This window comes from Erigeron canadensis, chromosome 9, assembly GCF_010389155.1.
Source record: "Erigeron canadensis isolate Cc75 chromosome 9, C_canadensis_v1, whole genome shotgun sequence".
In the NCBI taxonomy this organism is placed as follows: domain Eukaryota; kingdom Viridiplantae; phylum Streptophyta; class Magnoliopsida; order Asterales; family Asteraceae; genus Erigeron; species Erigeron canadensis.
Genome location: NC_057769.1, coordinates 33187920 through 33208646, shown reverse-complemented (window position 1 = coordinate 33208646; position 20727 = coordinate 33187920). Strand labels below are relative to the sequence as shown.

The 20727-nt window shown below is 35.0% G+C and overlaps 2 protein-coding genes across 2 annotated transcripts; one reads left to right on the top strand and one right to left on the bottom strand.

The window, feature by feature from the left end:
- Positions 1 to 1016: 1016 nt before the first annotated feature.
- On the bottom strand, positions 1017 to 3771 carry LOC122583621 (protein ACCELERATED CELL DEATH 6-like). Its single transcript, XM_043756005.1, has 4 exons — positions 3240 to 3771; positions 3011 to 3160; positions 2342 to 2898; positions 1017 to 1901 (listed from the first exon to the last, which is right to left on the bottom strand). The coding sequence occupies exons 1-4, from the start codon at positions 3769 to 3771 to the stop codon at positions 1230 to 1232; spliced, it is 1911 nt and encodes a 636-aa protein (XP_043611940.1). The 3' UTR covers positions 1017 to 1229.
- Positions 3772 to 11606: 7835 nt separating this feature from the next.
- LOC122582273 lies at positions 11607 to 20714 on the top strand. The gene is made up of 19 exons (XM_043754646.1): positions 11607 to 11889; positions 12106 to 12284; positions 12613 to 12717; positions 12815 to 12886; positions 12965 to 13112; positions 14314 to 14396; positions 14883 to 14938; positions 15288 to 15418; positions 15492 to 15582; positions 15695 to 15760; positions 16665 to 16887; positions 17491 to 17592; positions 18063 to 18148; positions 18253 to 18375; positions 18888 to 18957; positions 19060 to 19151; positions 19241 to 19345; positions 19757 to 19872; positions 20404 to 20714. Exons 1-18 carry the CDS (start codon positions 11720 to 11722, stop codon positions 19868 to 19870), a joined length of 2016 nt encoding a protein of 671 aa, XP_043610581.1. The 5' UTR covers positions 11607 to 11719; the 3' UTR covers positions 19871 to 19872; positions 20404 to 20714.
- The last annotated feature ends 13 nt before the right edge of the window (positions 20715 to 20727 follow it).

Here is a 20727-nt window from a genome sequence, read left to right as displayed (position 1 = left end):
TCATTAACATCTTTATTCTAAAGGTACCACAACTGTGCCGTGTTAACTTGTACAATTAGCTATACAGCTTGTACATTGTGGTACACTTATAAAAAAATTGTGGTACGAATATCACTTCCCTATTCCAAAGGAGAATGATTAAGTAGATTTGTGAAAAAGATAAATAATGGCACCTCTTTAATCGGAAACCACTAAAAAGATACACCTCTTTACAGTATTAAGGTTGTTACGAAATAGTCTCTTAAAAAAGCAACCAATGGAATTGTATATCACAAATAGGAACAATCATTTCAAAATTGGTTTGGAGTTTATCAACTTCACTCTCCACGTCAACTAAGTCAGGAATTTAGGTTTGGGGGTGAGGAAATTGCTAAATCTATCTTTTTTTAACGAGAACCATAGACAGGGCCAAGCACCGGCCAACCCCCTACTAGCTCCGCCACCGATCAAGTAAGTGCATTTTAAAAGGTTTTTTATTTTAAGAAGATGGTGGGAATTGAAATGGATAAAAGGAAACATGTTCAAATGCAAGAATATGGCCATATGGGTTCAAGATGGGCATAATATTAATATCTTTCTATAGACTCTGGTGAGTGGTGATCCTAACTTTACATTAAACAACAACGTATGAAAATCAATTATAAGCATTTGAATATATGTGAAACCTCGTATTGACGTAGTAAGTGATGTTGTTTATCAGTTTGAAGTTGTACATCATTTAATGCTTCCAACTTCGATTTCGTTTTACTCTAAAATCCCAAACTTTATCACAGAGCCTTCAGCCTTGTAATATTTGATAAGGACAACTGTTTTTCTTTTCTTTAATTTATTTGTAAAATTAGAACGAGGAAGGAGAAATGAATTTTGGTATGCAGTTAAGTTATAAAGTCTTACTCATCATTTTAGCCACTCAACTATGTCCTTTTAGCATAAGTAGTCCTCTCTCTGCCAAAAGGAACCCGCATCCGATTTACAATAATGATGATGTGTGTTATTTTGTCTTTCTAACTCTTTGATTAAATAGAAATCCATAATTTAATAATATGAATAAAACCAGGATACAATTACATAGTCTCGAAAGAGAAAATGAAGCCTAAAACAAACTATTGTGAGTAATTTATCAAACAGTCGTAGTAGAAACTTGATACATTAGCGTACAAGGGGTTTAAAAGAACCAAAAGCATCAAAAGTCATGAGATTTTCATGGAAAATTTGTTCAAAAGGATATATCAAACAAAGTCATGAGAGGGCAGCCCGGTATCCTGATTTGCTAGGGAGATTTCAATATCACGTACAGGAAGTAGTAAAGCTATATTCTTGCAAATAGTAGTTGCCAGTGCTTTGATTAGCCGTATGTAAAGACGTACATAAGAGAGTAGAAACACACTAACAGGCAGAAATGAAATCGTGTACAAGATGATGTTCGTCCAATGTTGTGCACTACTAATGGTTAGGATAAGTGTGGCTGCAAACGCAACCATCATCATTGACACAGATAGGATCAGCATGGTAAGGCCTAGTAAGAGTTTGTTATGCAGATGGCTCTTAAAATCCCATAGTCTAAATGAAGATGTGAGGATGGAAAGAAATAAGATAACTGATGTCAAAGAAAACGTGAGCGAAAGTGCATCTGCTAGGGCAAAGATTATGAAATATGGTTTGTTCTTGAGAAGTGGATAACCTGTTTGTTGATTTGGACCTCCGGGTACAGTGTAAGCTGCAGCAAAGGCAACAGTGGCAATGAGCACAGCAACAATGGTGCAGTGCTCAGCTGTGCTCCTCATCCACTGCTTAGCATCCATGCGGAGCTGCTCATTTTTCTCATTGAATAGTTGTTCACCAGTCTTTCCGTCGGCATTTATCTGCAGACGTCCTAACCTTGTACATGCTTTGCTCACACTCTGCTTACAGACCAAAAATTAAAACACGAAGTGAAGATTTAATATGTATAATTGTATACTATGGTCATTTAATTTACGTATAGGTACAATTAATGATAAAAAGAGCAAAAAACGAGGGTACAGATTCTCTCAGGTTCTCCCAGTAGCGAGGTTTTCAACCATTGGATTCAAACCAAAGGTCAAGATTTGATGATCAAGTTTGAATCTTGAGTGCAAGACCAAAAACTAAAGTTCCCATAAGGCCATAAGAAACCCCCAAACATACCCAATACATTAAAAACTAAGGGCACAAGAGAAAGACTCGGCTTTGGAACATGGGGGAACATATGAAGGAGCGAAGTAAGTTTCTGGTAAAGTTAATATTAGTCCATCAGAAAAACCAGTGGAAGTGATTGATTACAATAATATGCTATGCATGAACATTGAAGGTACTTCATTACCTCAAACAGAAGCAAATCTTCGCGTAGTATAAGAGCAGGGCTTCTGATGTCCCCCTCGGCTTTCTGATCTCTAACTTTATGACCAACCATGTGCAGAATCGAGTTGCCTTGTTTGTCAATTTTCTCTCTTATCCTTGTTAAAGTAGACTTCATATTGGTCACGGTTTCATAGATCTCCATTCTTCGATATTTAATTGCCACGTGCAAAATAGTACACCCATCCTCATCAATTTGTTCTATTGCTTGAGGGTAGACTTCCAATATTTTTCTTACAATTTCTGTGCAACCTGATTCCGTGGCTAGAAACAATGTTGAATGAGAAATTTCTTGAGATACCGGTGAATGCCTTGTCTGCTGAACTGTGGAAGCATCTCCTCTGAAGTTGTGGACTCTGAATGTCGAATGATCTGAGAGGGGTCCTGTTGCTTCCCATGAAACATCCTTGTCGATCAAAAAGGATGCAAGGTTCTTTGCTAATTCACTTTTCAGCTTTCGTTTTTGAATTTCTTTTAGGATAGGCACTCTACTAGTTCTTCCTTTAGGATGTGAATCAGCTACTGCAAAAATAAAGGTCAAGGAGTAAATATAGTACATTCTTGTTGGTTAGATTAAAAACCTATATATACATGTAATTTTCTAGACAGAAGTATATATGTTAGTATATCATACACTTGTATATGAGCCACTTGACGAAATTATCTCGTGAGTCACTGTCAAAAACCAATGGCTTGTTTGCAAGAAGTTGAAGGCCGGTCATCCCATCTTTATCCTCTTTGTTAATCAAACTTGGATATTTATCAATTATATGATGTGCCAAATCTGTGTGAGTACATCAATATATTAGACATATTTATCAACAAAAAATGACAGTATATATAGAAAAAGAAAACACACTAACCGAAGTTCTCACTATGAATTGCAACATGAAATATAGTAGCTTTATCATCTCTTTGAAGAAAGGTCCTGAAAAATAGTAGTTCATCTGGAAATCTCCTACTACTGATTTCATTACTAAGAAAACAATAAATTTCTTTCTTGCCATAACGAGCTGCACGGAAAAGAGCAGTCTCCCCAAACCTGTTGGTCATGGTGAGCAATGAAGGAGCCCGGAGAAGGATTGCTTCTGCGACCCTAACTGATTTATCGTTGGTTGCTGTTGCATGCAGCAGTGTGTTTCCAGAAGCATTTGTCAGTGTGAGTTTATTGTACTGGTCTTCTGATAGTGAACCAATTAGCTTAAGAACCAAACCAGCATATTTGTACCAGATGGCAAGGTGGAGAACAGTATCACCATGTATTGTTACTACGTGCAAAGGGCCATCTGGAAAGCCTTTGCACTTGTCAATTACTACGGCTTCATCTCTATCTGATAGCGCTTGATACAAGACGGCATTACTTTTGTGATCTGTAATGTCAAGATGTGTAGCCATTACAACAGAAATTACTAAGGATACTCTAATATATAAAAAATATAAAGTGTAAATGTATGTATCAACGCACATTTTGGTAAGAGACTAAGAGTACTTATATATATACAGAATGGTGACAGGATACTCTAAAGAGAGCACAAAGTTCCGATAGCATATTTATTATAACCGTTAAAAGATCAAAAAGCGTTTGGAAATTGGAATATAATTATACATAGGCCCCAAATTTTTGCTTATATATATATATATATATTTTATAGTTTTCACAAAGATGGTTGATTGGTAGCTTTTCTGCTTTGATTTCAAACGGAAGAGAGCAAAGAAAAGAAGTGAGAATATCAGGAAGATGTTAAGAAACTTAACTATTACCGGCATACCACAATAGAAATAAAGTAAAGAATAAAAGGCCACTAACAATATGATTATCTTTGATTAGTGCTTTCTAATGAGGCCCAAAAAGCAGCATATATTGTATATGATGGCAGAATTTTCTGCCTTTAATTTGGGAAATAATATAATGAATGTATGAAGAAAAAATTAACATCTTAAGAACAAACCAGAATCACTTAGACACTAAGTGATTCGGATACTACCAATTAAAATCGTACAAACCCTTTTCATAAATGGTCAGATTTTAGCCACATATGTCTAAGTAATTTTGATACTGCCAATCAAAATCATGAGTACTAACATCTTGGCGATAATTAGTCACAACAAACGACAACAAGGCCGGATAAAAATAGAAGTACACAGGTGCATCCCGGATCTGTTAATCATCTCTAATGCCAGATTTAGTTGTTTAATTGTCAGCTGCTTAAACAAATTATAAGGCCCTAACACCCTATTGTTTTCAGACCTGCTTTGATTACTTTCAGCATGTATTCAACAGTAGTGATCAGTAAACTGCCTTTGTCTGTCTTGGTTTAGACTTTAGAGTAAATCTGTTCTGTCTGGTTTTACTTATGCACTTGTATGAGAAACTTAATCAAAGTAACTAACAAACACATGTAATAAATTAATACGATGTGAGTCGAATTATATTGATATAGAATTACAATACTAAGTTGAGTATATATACCTTACCAATTAATACAAGTAGGAATCGTCAAATTTATAACCAAATAAACATATTATACTAACAATCTAGACACACTAGATCCAAGCACTTAATACACTAATAGCTAATTCCAATGAAGAATACATTTCAAGAGTTGCCTATGAAACTTAAAGCTCAAAGGATACTCTAATATATACAAATCTGATGTGTAAATGTATGTATCAATGCACATTTTGGTAAGAGTAGTTAAGTGTGTGTGTATAATTATGTATATATACAAAATGGTAATAGACTAATAGGATACACTAAAGAGAGCACAAAGTCCCAATAACAAATTTATTATAACGGTCAAAAGATCAAATAGCATTTGGAATATAAATAGGCCCCAAATTTTCGCTTATATATATGTTTTATAGTTATCACAAAGATTGTTAACAGGTAGCTTTTCTGCTTTGATTTCACACGGAAGAGAGCAAAGAAAATTAAAGACGTGTGAATATCAGGAAGATGTTTAGAAACTTAACTATTACTGCAATAGAAAGTAAAGAATAAAAGGCCACTAGGCACTAACAAAAGGATTATCATTGATTAGTGCGTTCTAATGGCAGGATTTAAATAATATGTAAGAAGAAGAAAAAAAAAAGCAATCCTGTCAGTCCATTACTAAAATCTTAAATACAAACAAGAATCATTTGAACACCAAGTAATTCGGATACAGCCTACTAAAATCGTGTAAATCTGTTTGGTCTCGTTTTACTTTTTATGAAAAACTTGATCAAAGTAAATAACAAACACATTTAACAAAGTTATTAGGTCGCACTTTTTATGCTAAAGTAAGGTCGCATGTTTGCCATTCTTCCTACTTTTAATGTAGCCGGGTGATACTCAACAGCCAGGTTTATCTCTTCTTATGCTATTTTTCAAACGACAGGTATGGTAGCTAAACCCTTTACACTTCCCTACTTGTAGCTTTTTTTTTGCCCGGAGGTCCTTATGGAAACAGTCTCTCTATCTTTGAGTAGAGATGAAACTGGCTACCGCTCACCTCCTCATACCTCGCTCAGTGATTGGGTCTTGTTGTTGTCGATGTAACAAATTTATTATAAGGTATAACTCGTATTATATTGATATAGAATTACAATAGAAAGTTGAATATATTTATAACTAAACAAACTAATTATACTAACTAGGTCCAAACACTTAAAACACTAATAATAACTTACTTCATTCAAAACACACTTCAAGATTTTTAGGCTAATGTCAAGCCCAATCAAAGTCCATTTTATACCACTTCTAACTCTAAGAAAAAAAGAGAAAAAAAAAAAAGTTGCATGGGAGTAATTTTTTTGATCAATACCAGAAGTCTAGAAGACAGTTGTTGATATACCGGCCCTGAATGCATCGCGAAAGATTTTACGATCTATCTTTTGTATATATAGGCTCGCCGGACCAATGGGCAATACCAATGATTTTGCCGGATAAAGGCTCGCCGGAGATGATTCTTTTGGTTGAAGATGGAGTCCATGCGTTTAGTTTTCATTTTTCAATTCTTTAGATATTCTTGTCATCATGACCTAGAAATCTAAAGTCTTAGATATTGTATTGGGGAAAATACTACGAGTACTATTTATAATTTTATACGATTTTAACATTGTAATGACGCATTGACAACCATTTTTACACGTCTACGATCATATTCACCGTACAATGCGGCGACGATAACCTTAATGTCGATGTGGTGGAGTCGACCGATGGTGATGGTGATAGCGTCGTCATCACCATGATACAAATATATTTGGTTTTTTAGGACAGTGAATATCTTTAAAAGAAATTATGGAATGATTCTGTAAGTTAAATAATGAAGGGTAAAATGGTAATTTCGCATGTTTCAAATTTAAACTTTTCAACATAGAAATATAGATATAGATACTTTAATAAAAAAAAACTGACTCGTCCTTAAACTTTTAAGAACCTGATATGTCTAACTTACCCTCCATCATAATACATTCCTATTTCCATTCTATACACTGTGGCTTACAGAAGTTTTAGACTTTATTAAAATTCTCTTTGTTCGTTAAATATTTTTTATTGTTTGTTATTATCAAAAACTATCATACAATTAAAAGTTTCGATTTAGTATTTGATTTGACATAGTTCACTTTTAGACCCAACAACATATCATAACACCTCAAATATTGTCTATTTTTGTCGCTGCAACGCGCATGCACCCATCTATTGTTAATTAGGGAATTGATAATGGTACCATAAAACTTTATTGATCTACCATATTTATGCAATATATGCTTGTACAGTTTGCTATAAACATTGTACTATGTTGTAAATTTATTAAATTTGATGATACTAATATCACTTCTTTATTAAATAGCCCTCTAAATTTCAAGGTTTGTGAGAGAAACACTATCTAACTAGATGATGTAACATCATATAAGTTATTCTTATTGTATTTAGAAAAATAATTATTAATGTTTTTAAAAATCAATCTTAAAAGTGACAAGTGAATTTCACTTAAGATAAATTAAATGAAACAAAAAATGAAATATAAAGAAATGAAATTGATTGAGAAATTCAATAAAATAATTTGTTTGATATAGATAGAGAAATTACTAAAAAAAATAATTTGTTTGAAAGGCTGGATTCAGGTGTATTTTTTCGAAGTCGGCTTTTGAAATACCGGTTTCGAGCCCACTTTTTTGAACCCGTCTTTTCAAAAGCCGGTTTACCTTGTTTCATAATTTTTTTTTTCGAAAACTTGTTTGACAAAACACCCTCCCTAAATCACTGTTTCAAAATTTTTTTTGTATTATCATGTTGTACAAGTTTCTGTTGCGGTTAATGGTGGAGGAAAAGTTTAGATAAGTTTTTTACCAATTTTGGAACTCCCTAGTCCTCCCCTCAATGGTTGTTCCACCATGATTCCTTACCCGAAAGGATCTTCTAGAGAACTGTTCACCATTCTAATAGACTTTGAAAGCGACAAAAGGGAAACTGTTCGGAGAAATTTGTACGGATGGGCCAAAAACTACCTCAATTGGTGTAACAAGGAACAAGACTCGATATATTTGTAAAACTAGGAAGTTCGGTGTTGTAGACACCGAACTTGTCCACGTACATTGAAGTTCGGTGTCTACAACACCGAACTTGTCCTACGTGTAACTGAGAAGAGATATGGACAAACTGTTGCAGCAATGGAAAAGCACCTCCACGTGGGCAAGTTCGGTGTTGTAGACACCAACTTTCAATGTACGTGGACAAGTTCGGTGTCTACAACACCGGACTTCCTAGTTTTACAAAAATATGAAGTCTTGTTCCTAGTTACACCAATTGAGGTATTTTTTTCCCATCCGTACAAATTTTTCAACTGTTCGTGCTGTGTATTTGTTTAAACTGGACTGGACTACTATGATGTGGGAGGATATACACAATTTTTCAATTGTGTATTTTTTCCCCATCCGTACAATTTTTTCCCGTCCGTACATATATTTTCCCTAGAGCTTGAGAGTGATGACTCGGTATCTTACAGCAGCAGCCCTTCAATCACATCGGGATCTGGTGGTTTTATTCATATTCTTGGCAAGAAAGACAAAATAATATACTCGTACAACGTCAAAGATAAAACCATCTCTTTGTATTCTATGCCTTTTTTAGTACAAACTAGCCATGTGTCCGCGTGGGCAATATCTGAATGCAGGTACGATATTACTTTCAGATTTATTTTTGTAATACATGTAGATGCTTTACATATATTATTTATATATGTACAGGCTTCCTAAATTTTAACTGTTGTTTAGGTCGGAAGCAGGTAATCAAGAGAGCAAGGATTCCCAAATACTTGTAACATCATCAGTAGCTAAGGGTGACGTTGACTACTATAGTACGGTCGAGGAATCACACCTGCTGAGTATTCCGTCTGATGTCTTGAATAAGATAAAGAAGTTTTATGTTGGTGTCGAATACCTCAAGTTTCGTGCTACTTGCAAGCAATGTTTGTTAGCAGCCCCTCTGACACAATGGAGCAACAAAACCACTTCAAAGAAATTGAACATGACTTCACCTTGGCTGATGGTGTTTGACAAACATCAAGGAATTATCACTTTTACAGATCCAGCATTTGGTGACAAATACTTTACGAAGACACCACCAGAATTGACATGTGATTTCCGCATGTACTATTCTAAGTGCTGTTGGTTGTTGATGTTTATAGATGAGGGACCTCTGGTGTTCTTTAACCCTTTCACAAGAGATATCCGTGAGCTTCCACCGGTACCTTACCTAGACAGCTTTGGTTTCTCGGCACCACCTACTTCTCCTAATTGTATGGTTATTGGATTCACAACATGCGCTTTATCAAGACAATCTATAGTAGCTAGCTACGTTGTTTATAAGATTCAACTTCTTGTATTATATAATTCATTAGTTGTACCCTCTGTGCTTGTATGTAAATAAATTGAGTTGATATGTATATGAGGAAATAAAGTTACCAAGTGAGAAAGTGAAATTCTTATCTTTCATGCTGCTACATATATATTTACTTTCATTTAATTTGTTCAAAGAGGTAGTTTTATTCATTTCATTCATTCACTAAACTAGTTATAATATGTTAAGATCAATTTAAGGCTTAATTTCTGTTTGTCATGCCTAACTAAAACAATAATGCTGTTATAGGACAACTAAAAAACCACAAGTTGCAAAATAAGTTACACGTACATTTTAGATGATATCCTGAATAGCAATATAGCAATAGCATATATCTTGTGTAATTAGGCCACATAACAATAACCATGCACACCAATGACATCCTCTTTCAAGCATTTTTCCCAAGATCCATTGGCAACTTGATTATATGTAAATGGTGGGTGCAATCTTGAGGGGATGATGGAGATGGGTTTGGTGATTCGTTGGAGATTGATTCCCCAAGTCGTTATATGCCACAAATCACTTGTGTTATTTGTTGGACGATGATATGTCTAATTTTAGGGGGTGAGCGCATGCTTATTACTCCGATTGTAATTGTTGTCGTGGCCAGGGGTGGTACTAAAGGGGGTCCAATGCTCCCCTCCAAATTTAAATTTTGTCATGTATTTTTAAATTTTTCATAAAATTTTAAAAAATTTCTATAGGCTTTTAACATTTTACCCCCTTTTAGATTTATTTTTCATAAGTTTTCTAAGTTTGCCTCCTTTGAAATTTTTTCCTGGTACCGCCTCTAGTCATGGGTGATGGGGCCACATCTTAGAGGAAAGGATGTGTCCGCCTTAAGAGAGTAAGAGCACATGTGTGTGCTTGTTGGAGGAGGAGAAAGTGTTGTCTATCCAAAAAGGAAAATCTTCCCTTTTATAATTAAAAGATACATAAAATATAGGTATTAAGTGAATATGATCAAACCCGTTTCTTAAGGATAGAGAGATTGTTTCTCTTCTATATATATTTGGATAATGTTGCAGGCCTACAACAAGTAGCTTCATCACGAAGGCTTCATTCTTTATTTAGACTGTGTCACAGAAGTTTTGTTTCAACATAGAGGTTGAGGTATACCATCAAGCCCCAGTTCAATATGATGAGTTGCAAAATCATTATGTTCAATTTTTAAGTTTCTGCATCATAAACTTCTAAGCATATACAAAAATTTTTTTAAAACATAACAGATAGAGTTAATAAGAAATCTTTTAATAGAAGCCATATCCTACTTGTTGAAAAAATGATGTTAAAGGGGATGGAGTGATACCCAAGTACCCAATTCTACCCAAATTGTCACATCAATTTTATCCAATATACACCCACCAAACTACCTAATTCTATGGAAATCTTACCCAAATTAGAGGCAATCGTACCCAAATTACTCAATTTCTTTTTCATTTTCATATACTTTTAATACAAAAAACTAAAACCATATTAACATAAAACATAAACCATTTCATTAAAACTTTTAAAAAAAAAATTCATTCATAAAACTTAAAAAAACAACATATAAAAAAATAACTTAAAAACACACTACATAATACTTCAAAAAAAAAAAAAAAAAAACTTCCAACTACAATCTAAAAGTTACACAGCCATCAGTGAATGCTTGAACCAATGCTATCTCTTGTTCTTGCGACCAATGTTCACGAGTCTTCCCATCGGCAATGTTTTTTTTTTCTTCATGCATTAACTTCTTCAACTTCGTTATCGTCATCATCATCGTCGGGTAGAAGCATATCTACATGAAAGTATATGATTAGAATTAATAAAATATATACTTAAAAGCATAAAAAATGTAATATAAATGTATAAAGAAGTATATAGAAATAGAATTATATAAACGTATAGAAATAAAACTAAAGTAGAAAAACTAAATGTATATAAAAGTAAAAGTATATTAAAATATAGAAAACTGTTTGGTGGTTGTTGTTGTGTTTCCGGTATAATCTCGTTTTTCTCGACTTCATTCTTGGATGCACAAAAAGAAATGGAAGTTGTTTAATAGAAAAATAGTGAGTCGTATGGAAATTGTCTTTAAAATGTGGGTTTTATAGCTGAAAAAGTGTAAAAAAAAAGGGGTAATTTCTCTTCGGTTTGATTTTGGACCGTTGAGAGGACCCACTCGCTTTCTTACGTTCCATAGCCATCGGGTTCACTAACCAAATCAATTACCCGATCAACGAAGGGCGGCGGCGGTGTAGCCGTTTTACCCGAGCCGAGCCTAGCCGAACCAACTAGCCGCACCCACTCCCACCCTTTAATGTAAAACATGATCTTTTTGCTAAGTCAATGGCATTTTCCGCGATAACTCGCTGCCCAATCCTATCACCGTATTTACCCTCCACTCTCACTCTCACCCTACTCTTCACTAAACGACACCGTTTTCACCATCACTCGCGTCACCTCACAACCAAAATGTCCACTCCACCGCCACTGCTGGAGCAAAAAACCACCGCGCCGTACGGTTCCTGGCCATCTCCGATCACCTCCGACGTCGTCTCCGGAGCCAGCAAAGGCCTTGGCGGCTCCGCTGTTGACTCTCACGGCCGCTTATTCTATCTTGAATCACGTCCTACAGAATCAGGGTATATCTATATCTCTATTCTATATCTATATATACACATACAAATATATTAAAATATGGTTTAATCGGTTCATTTTATTTTATTTAAGTTATTAAAAAAATATCTGATTGAGATATTTAAGTTATAAAGTTAGTTAGGTAGTTTGTTAAAAAGGTTGTTATAGTTTGTTATTATTTATAAAACTTAATTTTGATATTTTGTTGATATATATTATAGGCGATCAGTGTTAGTTAGGGGTGGAACTGATGAACCAGTTGATGTAACGCCTAAAGAGTTTTCGGTGCGGACTGTTGCACAAGAGTACGGTGGTGGTGCTTTCTCAATTTTCGGGGAAAATGTCGTTTTTTCAAATTATAAAGATCAGAGGCTATATATCCAAGCTATAGATTCGAAAGGTCTAAGCTACGTTCTATTTCACAAGTATCGTCTAATAGTTACTGACTGAATGCTATTTAAGTAGGATTATATAAGAATGGCCCTCAATGTAAGAATTAAGATTCTGTACTATCATGCATAAGTGTATCGTTTTTTGGCCCTTGGGCATCAAAGTAAGTAAAAAAGAAGCAAAAACGTGCAATAAAATGTGCAATGCTATGATAAATACCTTTTAAGCATATGGAGAGATTTTATAACAAATAATGGAACATAAGTTTTTGAATGTTGATTAGTTATAAAAGTTTCAAATATTGAAGGATTTTGAAAGCTTTTGTATTGTGGTTTTAGATTCGGCACCTGTGCCACTTACGCCCGACTATGGTGGACCTTCGGTGAGCTATGCGGACGGAGTTTATGATAGATTGCTTAACAGGTTTATCGCGGTCAGGGAAGGTAGATTGTTGATTATGTAGGCGTGGTTCTGTTTATACTTTTTTTGGCCCATTTGTTCCTCTTACTTATTCATTTGTGTTATGTCTTTTTTTATTAGATCGACGTGAAAGTAGTTTGGATGCAATTACAACCATTGTATCAATAGAACTTGGTGATAAAACCATTCAAGGTATCGTTGACATATGTTTTATGAGTTATCCACTTGTTTTTATCAGAGATAGTGATAGCTTTTATAATTTAAATGTAGAACCAAAGGTATTAGTTGGTGGAAATGATTTTTACGCATTCCCAAGACTGGATTATGAGGGCAAAAGGCTGGCATGGATTGAATGGAGCCACCCTAACATGCCATGGGACAGATCAGAACTCTGGGTTGGCTATATTTCCGATACCGGGTAAGCAGAGTGCTTTGTTCCTTTTACTATTCCACCTGATTAGCAGCATCCAGTGGATTAGGATTAGGGTTCGTCTTTCTATTTTCAATGCATTTGTAGATCTCTATGTCAAATTGGCTTTTCTTCGCGAATATAGTTGATATGCTATTAGTATTCATGACAACCTTGTCTACTTTTGTACCATTCTGTTTCTCATAGACTCTTGTCGTAAAAGTAGTGTGATACAGGTCTAACTACAAACCGTTGTTGCATATCAAGATGCACCCAAAAGAGATGCCCAAGTCTGTGATTCAAACCGACCATTCATGTACATTATTTAGCCAAATACTATATTTTCTAATCCTGATACTAGTACAAGCCTACTAGGAATCCGTACGGAAATTAACTAAATGATAGTACAAGGAATCTTGTTTGTTAGGATTTGTTTTGTCAGTTGCCATTGCCAGAAAATTCTGTAAATTAAATGGATGACAAGTTTAAGTTTACCTTGCCTATGATATCCATGGTTGACCTCTTTACCGCAAGGCTTCGTCTTGTAAAGGAACAATTAGTTGCTCTTTAGCGTATAGTTAACATATTCATAATGGAAGTATAGTTATCACAATATGCATTAGACCATTCAAATGGCTGTTTATCCTTGCATTATTAGGTTCAATTTAATAGTCAATTTCAGAAGCAAAAGTTTATAAGGTCTCATCTTTAGGTAGCAATAATTGTACATAAGTTGTTTTTTTTTTGACATGATATGCAATGAAAACACTAAATCGTAAATTTCAAGTCAACAACAATTCACCTTTGAGCTCGGTGACTTGGCTTCGCTATCGCTCATGACTTGTATTGTAGTCGGCCTGAAATGCCTCATCAAAGAGTATAAAAAAAGAAACGTACTAAGATACAATCAGGTCATTCTTCTCCCTTTTTCCTAATGCACTCTAGTGCTTAAGGGTGAAATTTTAGGTTGTGACAGATGGTACGCCAAATCCTAACAGAGAACGGTCCTTTGATTATTATCTATTGATGATATTGACGTTCATAATATTCGGTTAACAATATAAAGAACAATTTAAACATAGTTGTTGGCCTGATATGGTGTTTAAATGGCTTTGTTGGGACTCTCACAAGCTGCAACTGCTTTTTGGAGTGCATATTGATTTGCAAACCTTTGGTTATCATCTGGTCATAAGCCTATTTCTTTGTGCAGAGATATGTACAAACGTGTATGTGTGGCAGGTGGTGATCCCACAATAATAGAATCTCCCACTGAACCTAAGTGGTCCGATGAAGGTAAACTTATATGACTATATCTTCATTTTAAAAGAAAAGGCAAGTTACACAAAGAGTTCCGGTGGTTCTTTGTGATTTTCACTAATTGTCCCTTTGGAGATTTAATTACAAGGATCTTTGTTGTGATTGATATATTCACCCAAACTCGTCGTTGTGCCACACGAAATGGCCATAGTACCTGTAATTTACCCTATTCACCTTTATCCCATTCACCTCTTAATAAAATCAATGATACTTTGGTCATTCATGTGGCATAAGCACAATTTGGCAAAAATAAAAACACCTACATGGACAGTTAGTGTAATGAATTCTTGAAACTTGAAAGGGACGATTCATGAAAGGGCAAAAACCACAAGGATGATTTGTGTGATTTACCTATAAAAAAAATTATCTTTTTGAGTGTAATGGAAAATTAGAAGCAGGCTTACATGTTGCTTTAATTATACTATGTTGGCATCTTCTTCTTTTTTTTTTTTTTAATTGCAGGTGAATTATTCTTCGTCACTGATAGAAAAAATGGATTTTGGAATCTTCATAGATGGGTAATTTTAGAAGGATATTTTTGTTTTCTATGTATTAGCCAAGGTTTTAATTAGGACAAAAAGTGTTTCAGGTCAAATGGGTTGGGTTGCACCCATAGTGCCTTTAATAATTTCATTTAAAAACAAGGTTATTGATGAAGTGATATAATACTAATCATCTCTGGAAAAAGTTGTAATTAGGAAGAAAAGTTTATTAGGTCAAACTGACTCCCGCTACAAAATAGTCTAAAATTACACCCATTCATTTTGCCACCTTTATCTTTACCCAATGAGAATGATGTTTGCTTGCACACTTCGACTTCCCATTTGAGTGACAGCCTTCTTGACAAACTGTTGTCTTATGTAACAGGTTGAATCAGAGAACTCAGTGGTGCCAGTATACACATTAGAGGCTGAGTTTGCAAAACCGTTGTGGGTTTTTGGCATGAACTCCTATGAGATTATTAAGGAGCAGAAGAACTTAATTGCTTGCAGTTACAGGTTATGTGTCGCTTCTTAATCACATCACTGTTATCATTCCATTTCTTTTATTTCAATATAGGATTATGTGCAGGCAGAAAGGAAGGTCTTATTTGGGAATACTGGACAAAAACAAGAGCACATTATCCGTCCTCCAGAGTCCTTTCACAGATATAATGAATATTGTAATCTCAGTACTCCTTGTTGTTGATGATTGTTATGCTTTTCCTGATTATTTTTTGCAGCCAGTATATTATTTACGCGTATATTCTAAAAATATAAAAATCTTCTATGTAGACTTTGGGTGTACACTGTATATACGTTGAGGGAGCATCTGGAGTTCATCCGACGTCAATAGCTAAGGTGCTGCTTCTTCTCCTAGTCAATTACCATGCTTTCACTTCCGAGTTTGTGAGATGCTTAGTGTTAGTGCAAATTCTGTAACCGCACATGTATACAGGCAAATAGTTAGATATTTTCATGGGTCTTTGGATGTATGATTTGAAATTGATCATTCATAATTGAATAATAAGTAATCAGATAACAAGCTGACATTAAACATGTTGGCTAGTTTTGTTTGGATGTATGCATTTGTTGTTTGAATTTGTAGTAATAAGGTAATCCAATAATGGTATTTGGAAGTTTTGATCATTTATAGAATCAAAGATAAATTGACCCAAAATGTTAATCTTTCATGAATAAAAAGGAGAGACCTTCTGTGGAAGGGAGTAAAAGTCTATCAATTAGGTTAAAAGAAGGGTTAAAGAGGTGATTTTTATTATTTATTCTTAGACAAATAGTTTTGTTGTGGCTGCTTAGAAATGGAAATTTTTATAATCATCATTTGACCCTTAATCAGATGTTTAGTTCCAAAGTACAAACTAAAACACTACTTACTACAATTGGATACCCATCGACTCACCCCGTATCAGCCATATGATGCCCGTACAATACCTCCATCCTAATCCCCACATGATCTGGGCACCCTGAAGGATCGAACCCGCGTATTTAAACTTCACATGTGGGCCTAGGCTGCATTGGTAACGCCCTAACGGGTACCTTAAAGGAATTATTTTTTGTGCCAAGCAGGGATCGAACCTGAGACCTTAAGGTCACCAAGTGTTTTCTTTACCACTAGGCTAACTATCCAGTTGTGGTACCGGGGCTAGGGTTCCCTCCATTACCCTTTTTTTTAAAACACTACTTACTATGTGTATTAAAAGATTTTCATTGTTGATTTTGATCCTGGATTACTTGTGTACGGCAGGTGACCTTAGATGATCGGTCATCAAATGTAGTTGATTTCAAGATTGTTTGGTCTTCTTCACCTACTAGTTCAGAATACGAATCTTACTTTAGCTCCCCAGAATTTATTGAGTTTCCAACAGAAGTTCCTGGTGAGACAGCTTATGCATACTATTATCCGCCAACAAATCCCCTTTATCAAGCCAGTGAAGAAGAAAAACCTCCATTGCTGTTGAAGAGTCATGGTACTTGTATTTTATTTCAATGAGTTGGTAAAGTCAAATTGGGAGGTGTTAATATCAACTGAATTCATGAATGCATGTACATTAAATTCTGTATGTGGATATGCTGAAAACATAGAGTGTGGGGTATTAATCAGATGAACCATGTTGTGGAATCCCCAATGCTCAGACAAATCCAGGGGTGCCCAATAAGACAAACTGGAGCTGGAACCCTAAATTTAGAATAATAGAACCTGGAACTAAACCGTATACAAACTTGGGGTTTGTTTTAAAAGTATAAATTCTAAATGTTGTAATCAACTTAGGTTGGCCAGTTCTGGTTGGGAACTGTCTTGGGCCAATTGTCGATCCTGTGCAATGTTTTTTTGTTAGTTTATACCCCCCCCCCCCCCCCCCCCCCCCCCCTTTCTCTCTTTTTCCCGCAACCGAACAAATTCATGCAATGTGTCTTTTTTGTTGTGTGGGGAGGCTTCAACACACGATAATTGCTTTGTAACCATTGAATTTGAGAACACATGAATAATTAGAATTTATTTTGCATCTATTGTTGGATTTCAAGGTACCAACATGATTACCTTAATGGTTGTTCATATTTTGGGAACGCAGGAGGACCTACGGCTGAGGCACGTGGAATCTTAAATCTCAATATCCAATTTTGGACAAGTCGTGGTTGGGCTTTTGTGGATGTGAACTACGGTGGAAGTACTGGTATGTTGTTTGCTTGAACAAATGAACAATAATACTCATGCCTCTAGTATGTTATTTCTATGTGTCAAATGGGTTAACTTTTAATATATAGCTGAAAAGGAAACAGGTTAAATTTGTCGAATGGGTCAAAAGCTGCCTTAAGTGTATTGTTAATGCACACAGGTTTATTTCCTTATTTACAAAGATGTCATACTACTATATTTATAATATGGATATAGATATTGTAAGCATATATAACACAATAATTAATTAAAAGTGTTCTATAAGGTTGACAAAATATGATTTTGGTTATCACAACCCAAGTCAGTGTTTGACACCCCATGCAAGAATTACTGGTTTGACCAAAACCGTTTTGATGTGTCAACAACCACCTATCTTGTCACATCAGTCCTCAGCATGGCTGTAACAGCTCCTAAAATACTAGTTAACTCTAATATACTCTACTGAATGTGGATCGTCATGCTATGAAGGTTATGGTCGCGTGTTTCGTGAAAGGCTTTTGCAGCGGTGGGGAATAGTTGATGTCAATGATTGTTGCAGTTGTGCGCATTTCTTGGTATTTTACCACACATATGATCCCTTTATGAATCAGTAATGGGTTGCATTTCTTTTTCTTTTACATTTCGTGCATTGATTTCGTTTTATTTTTGTCGTGCATAGGTGAACAGTGGAAAGGCAGATGGTGAAAGACTTTGCATTACCGGAGGGTCTGCAGGTGGTTACACAACACTAGCTGCACTTGCATTCAAGAAAACATTCAAGGCTGGAGCTTCTTTGTATGGTGTAAGTGCCCATTCAGTTTATGACATGATAATTGGTGTAATATTACGTCTAAATCCCAAACTAAATGTGAAGCATGGCCAATCACATATTTAGTAACTAAATGTGATGCACATGTGTGACTATTAGTCAATTTTCTAATGATATATATATTTATAGTATTATAGTAACAACAGAGGAAAACATAGTTGATATTATCAACATGTTAATATTAACTTGCAAAAAAGTAAGTTTCAAGGGAACCAATATAATCTTTATCTACTAAAACTACAAGAAAACAGCTAAAGCTGTGTTCCTGAGTCAACTTAGCCACACTTAAAAATACCCTTATATCTAACCTGTTAGTCTGTTACTGTACCCACTCATTTATTCATCTCTATTGTTATTAAACCAAAATTTCCACCAGGGCCAACTTTGTTGACCTGACAAGCACACATGGACTGCACTCTATCTTTAGCTTATGATTATCATCTCTTACAAAATTTTAGACTCAACATTTCGTAATGTCTCGACAGGTAGCTGACCTCAAGTTATTGAAAGAAGAAACTCACAAATTTGAATCGCGATACATGGATAATCTTGTTGGTAATTGTTATTTATCTTTTCCTTCACCCCTACGTGACTATGGCTTACTTGTGTACATGAACTATCAGAGTATCAGCTGATTGGATGTTAACTTTGCAACAGGGAGTGAAAAAGAGTTCTTTGAGAGATCACCTATTAATTTTGTGGATCAATTTTCTTGCCCCATAATCCTTTTTCAAGGATTGGAAGACAAGGTATTGGGGAAAACCACTTGTGTCACCACATAAACCAAAAATGTTTAAGTAATATATTGTGGATTGCCTTTTTGGCTTCTGTGTTGCAGGTTGTACCCCCTGATCAAGCAAGAAAAATATATCAAGCCTTAAAAGCAAAAGGAGTGCCTGTTGCTCTGGTGGAGTATGAAGGAGAGCAGCATGGTTTTCGTAAGGTTAGTAATAGAGAAGGAAATATGAGTAGGTTGGATAACGGGTCAAAATGGGACGGGATGGGCTGGGCCGGGGAACTGGAAACACTTTTTTCCCCAATTTCGATTTTTTTATAATATAACTAATATATGTAATTAATGATTTTAAAATTGTTATTACAACAAGAATTCAAACCTTTATTTTTGCGCATAAAAAAATAACTTTGGAAGACCTTTAACCCATTTGTTCTAATTGACCCGTTCTCTTTTCATCTGTTTTTTATTTGACCTATTTTAGATAAAAACGCAATCCAAATTAAGATCCATTCACTGGTTAAATAGTCCCATCCAGTTAGTGATTAGCAATTATAGTAGTTACATGTTGTAAGCCTTTCATATGAAAAGGAATTAATCAATTTGATTTATAATATGCAGGCTGAAAATATTAAATGCACCCTTGAACAACAAATGGTCTTTTTTGCACGTTTGGTTGGACATTTTAAGGTGGCCGATAATATTGTTCCAATCAGGATTGATAACTTCGACTAAAGGTTAGTATACGATCTTCATATTTTCTTTTTTGCACTTCTATTCTCCTCCAAGCTGCTCATAATTTTGTTAAAAATCCTATCCATAGTAATGGAGGTGGTAGTTTTGAGCATTATGCCTAGTGATGGGCCATACTTATGCATTGTAAAGATTTAGCTAAAATGGAACATCCAAACAGTTCAAGAAGGCTAACCGGGTCAATAGTCACCTGAATTGTTTCCAAATGTTTAAAGGCCTCATAAATTGTTCTTTTCTGTTTCTTGGTTGAGATTAATGGATTATTATTTTAGCCATACACTTTTTATGATCCTATGTTATATATTAATTTTCTACAAAAATTTAAAATATGGACAAAATAGTGTTGACTGGTCGGCTGAACCCCACATGGTCTGTTTGGACTCATCTTAATAGTTACTTGTCCAACGCGCTGTTTGATGGTCTATTACCTGACCCCTCACTATTTGTGGCCCCTTATCACAAAGTATGAAAATATTATGACGAACAAAAGCAAAATTTTGAATGATTATTTGTAGTGAAAATCGAAATATGGAATTTTAACGTCAAGACTCAAGATGATGAAATCCTTGCATTTGTTCTTTTGGGGCATGGCTAATATCATGGATGACTTGTATTTTTGTTTCATGATAGGCAAAGTGTTATAGTTTTGTTGTTTAAAGTATTACACGATCAGAACTCTTTTGGCTTCAAGGTGTATTTGGCCTCTTTATGATTTTGTTTGAGGTAGAGTTTAGAGTGTTACACATATTAATATTCAACTTGTTATCGGATATTGGGATTGTATATCGTTTATGGTCCAAGTTGAAGAGTCTGCAGTGTCTTTCAATTTTTCCGAGGGT

Excerpts from the sequence above, each read along its gene's own strand:
- LOC122583621 (XM_043756005.1), bottom strand. The coding sequence starts at position 3,771 with ATGGCTACACATCTTGACATTACAGATCACAAAAGTAATGCCGTCTTG. Across the intron at positions 3,161-3,239 it reads AATTCATAGTGAGAACTTCG|ATTTGGCACATCATATAATT; the intron begins GTTAGTGTGTTT and ends GTACTCACACAG. Across the intron at positions 1,902-2,341 it reads AAGATTTGCTTCTGTTTGAG|AGTGTGAGCAAAGCATGTAC; the intron begins GTAATGAAGTAC and ends GTCTGTAAGCAG.
- LOC122582273 (XM_043754646.1), top strand. The coding sequence starts at position 11,720 with ATGTCCACTCCACCGCCACTGCTGGAGCAAAAAACCACCGCGCCGTAC. Across the intron at positions 14,939-15,287 it reads TTTGGAATCTTCATAGATGG|GTTGAATCAGAGAACTCAGT; the intron begins GTAATTTTAGAA and ends CTTATGTAACAG. Across the intron at positions 15,761-16,664 it reads ATCCGACGTCAATAGCTAAG|GTGACCTTAGATGATCGGTC; the intron begins GTGCTGCTTCTT and ends TGTGTACGGCAG.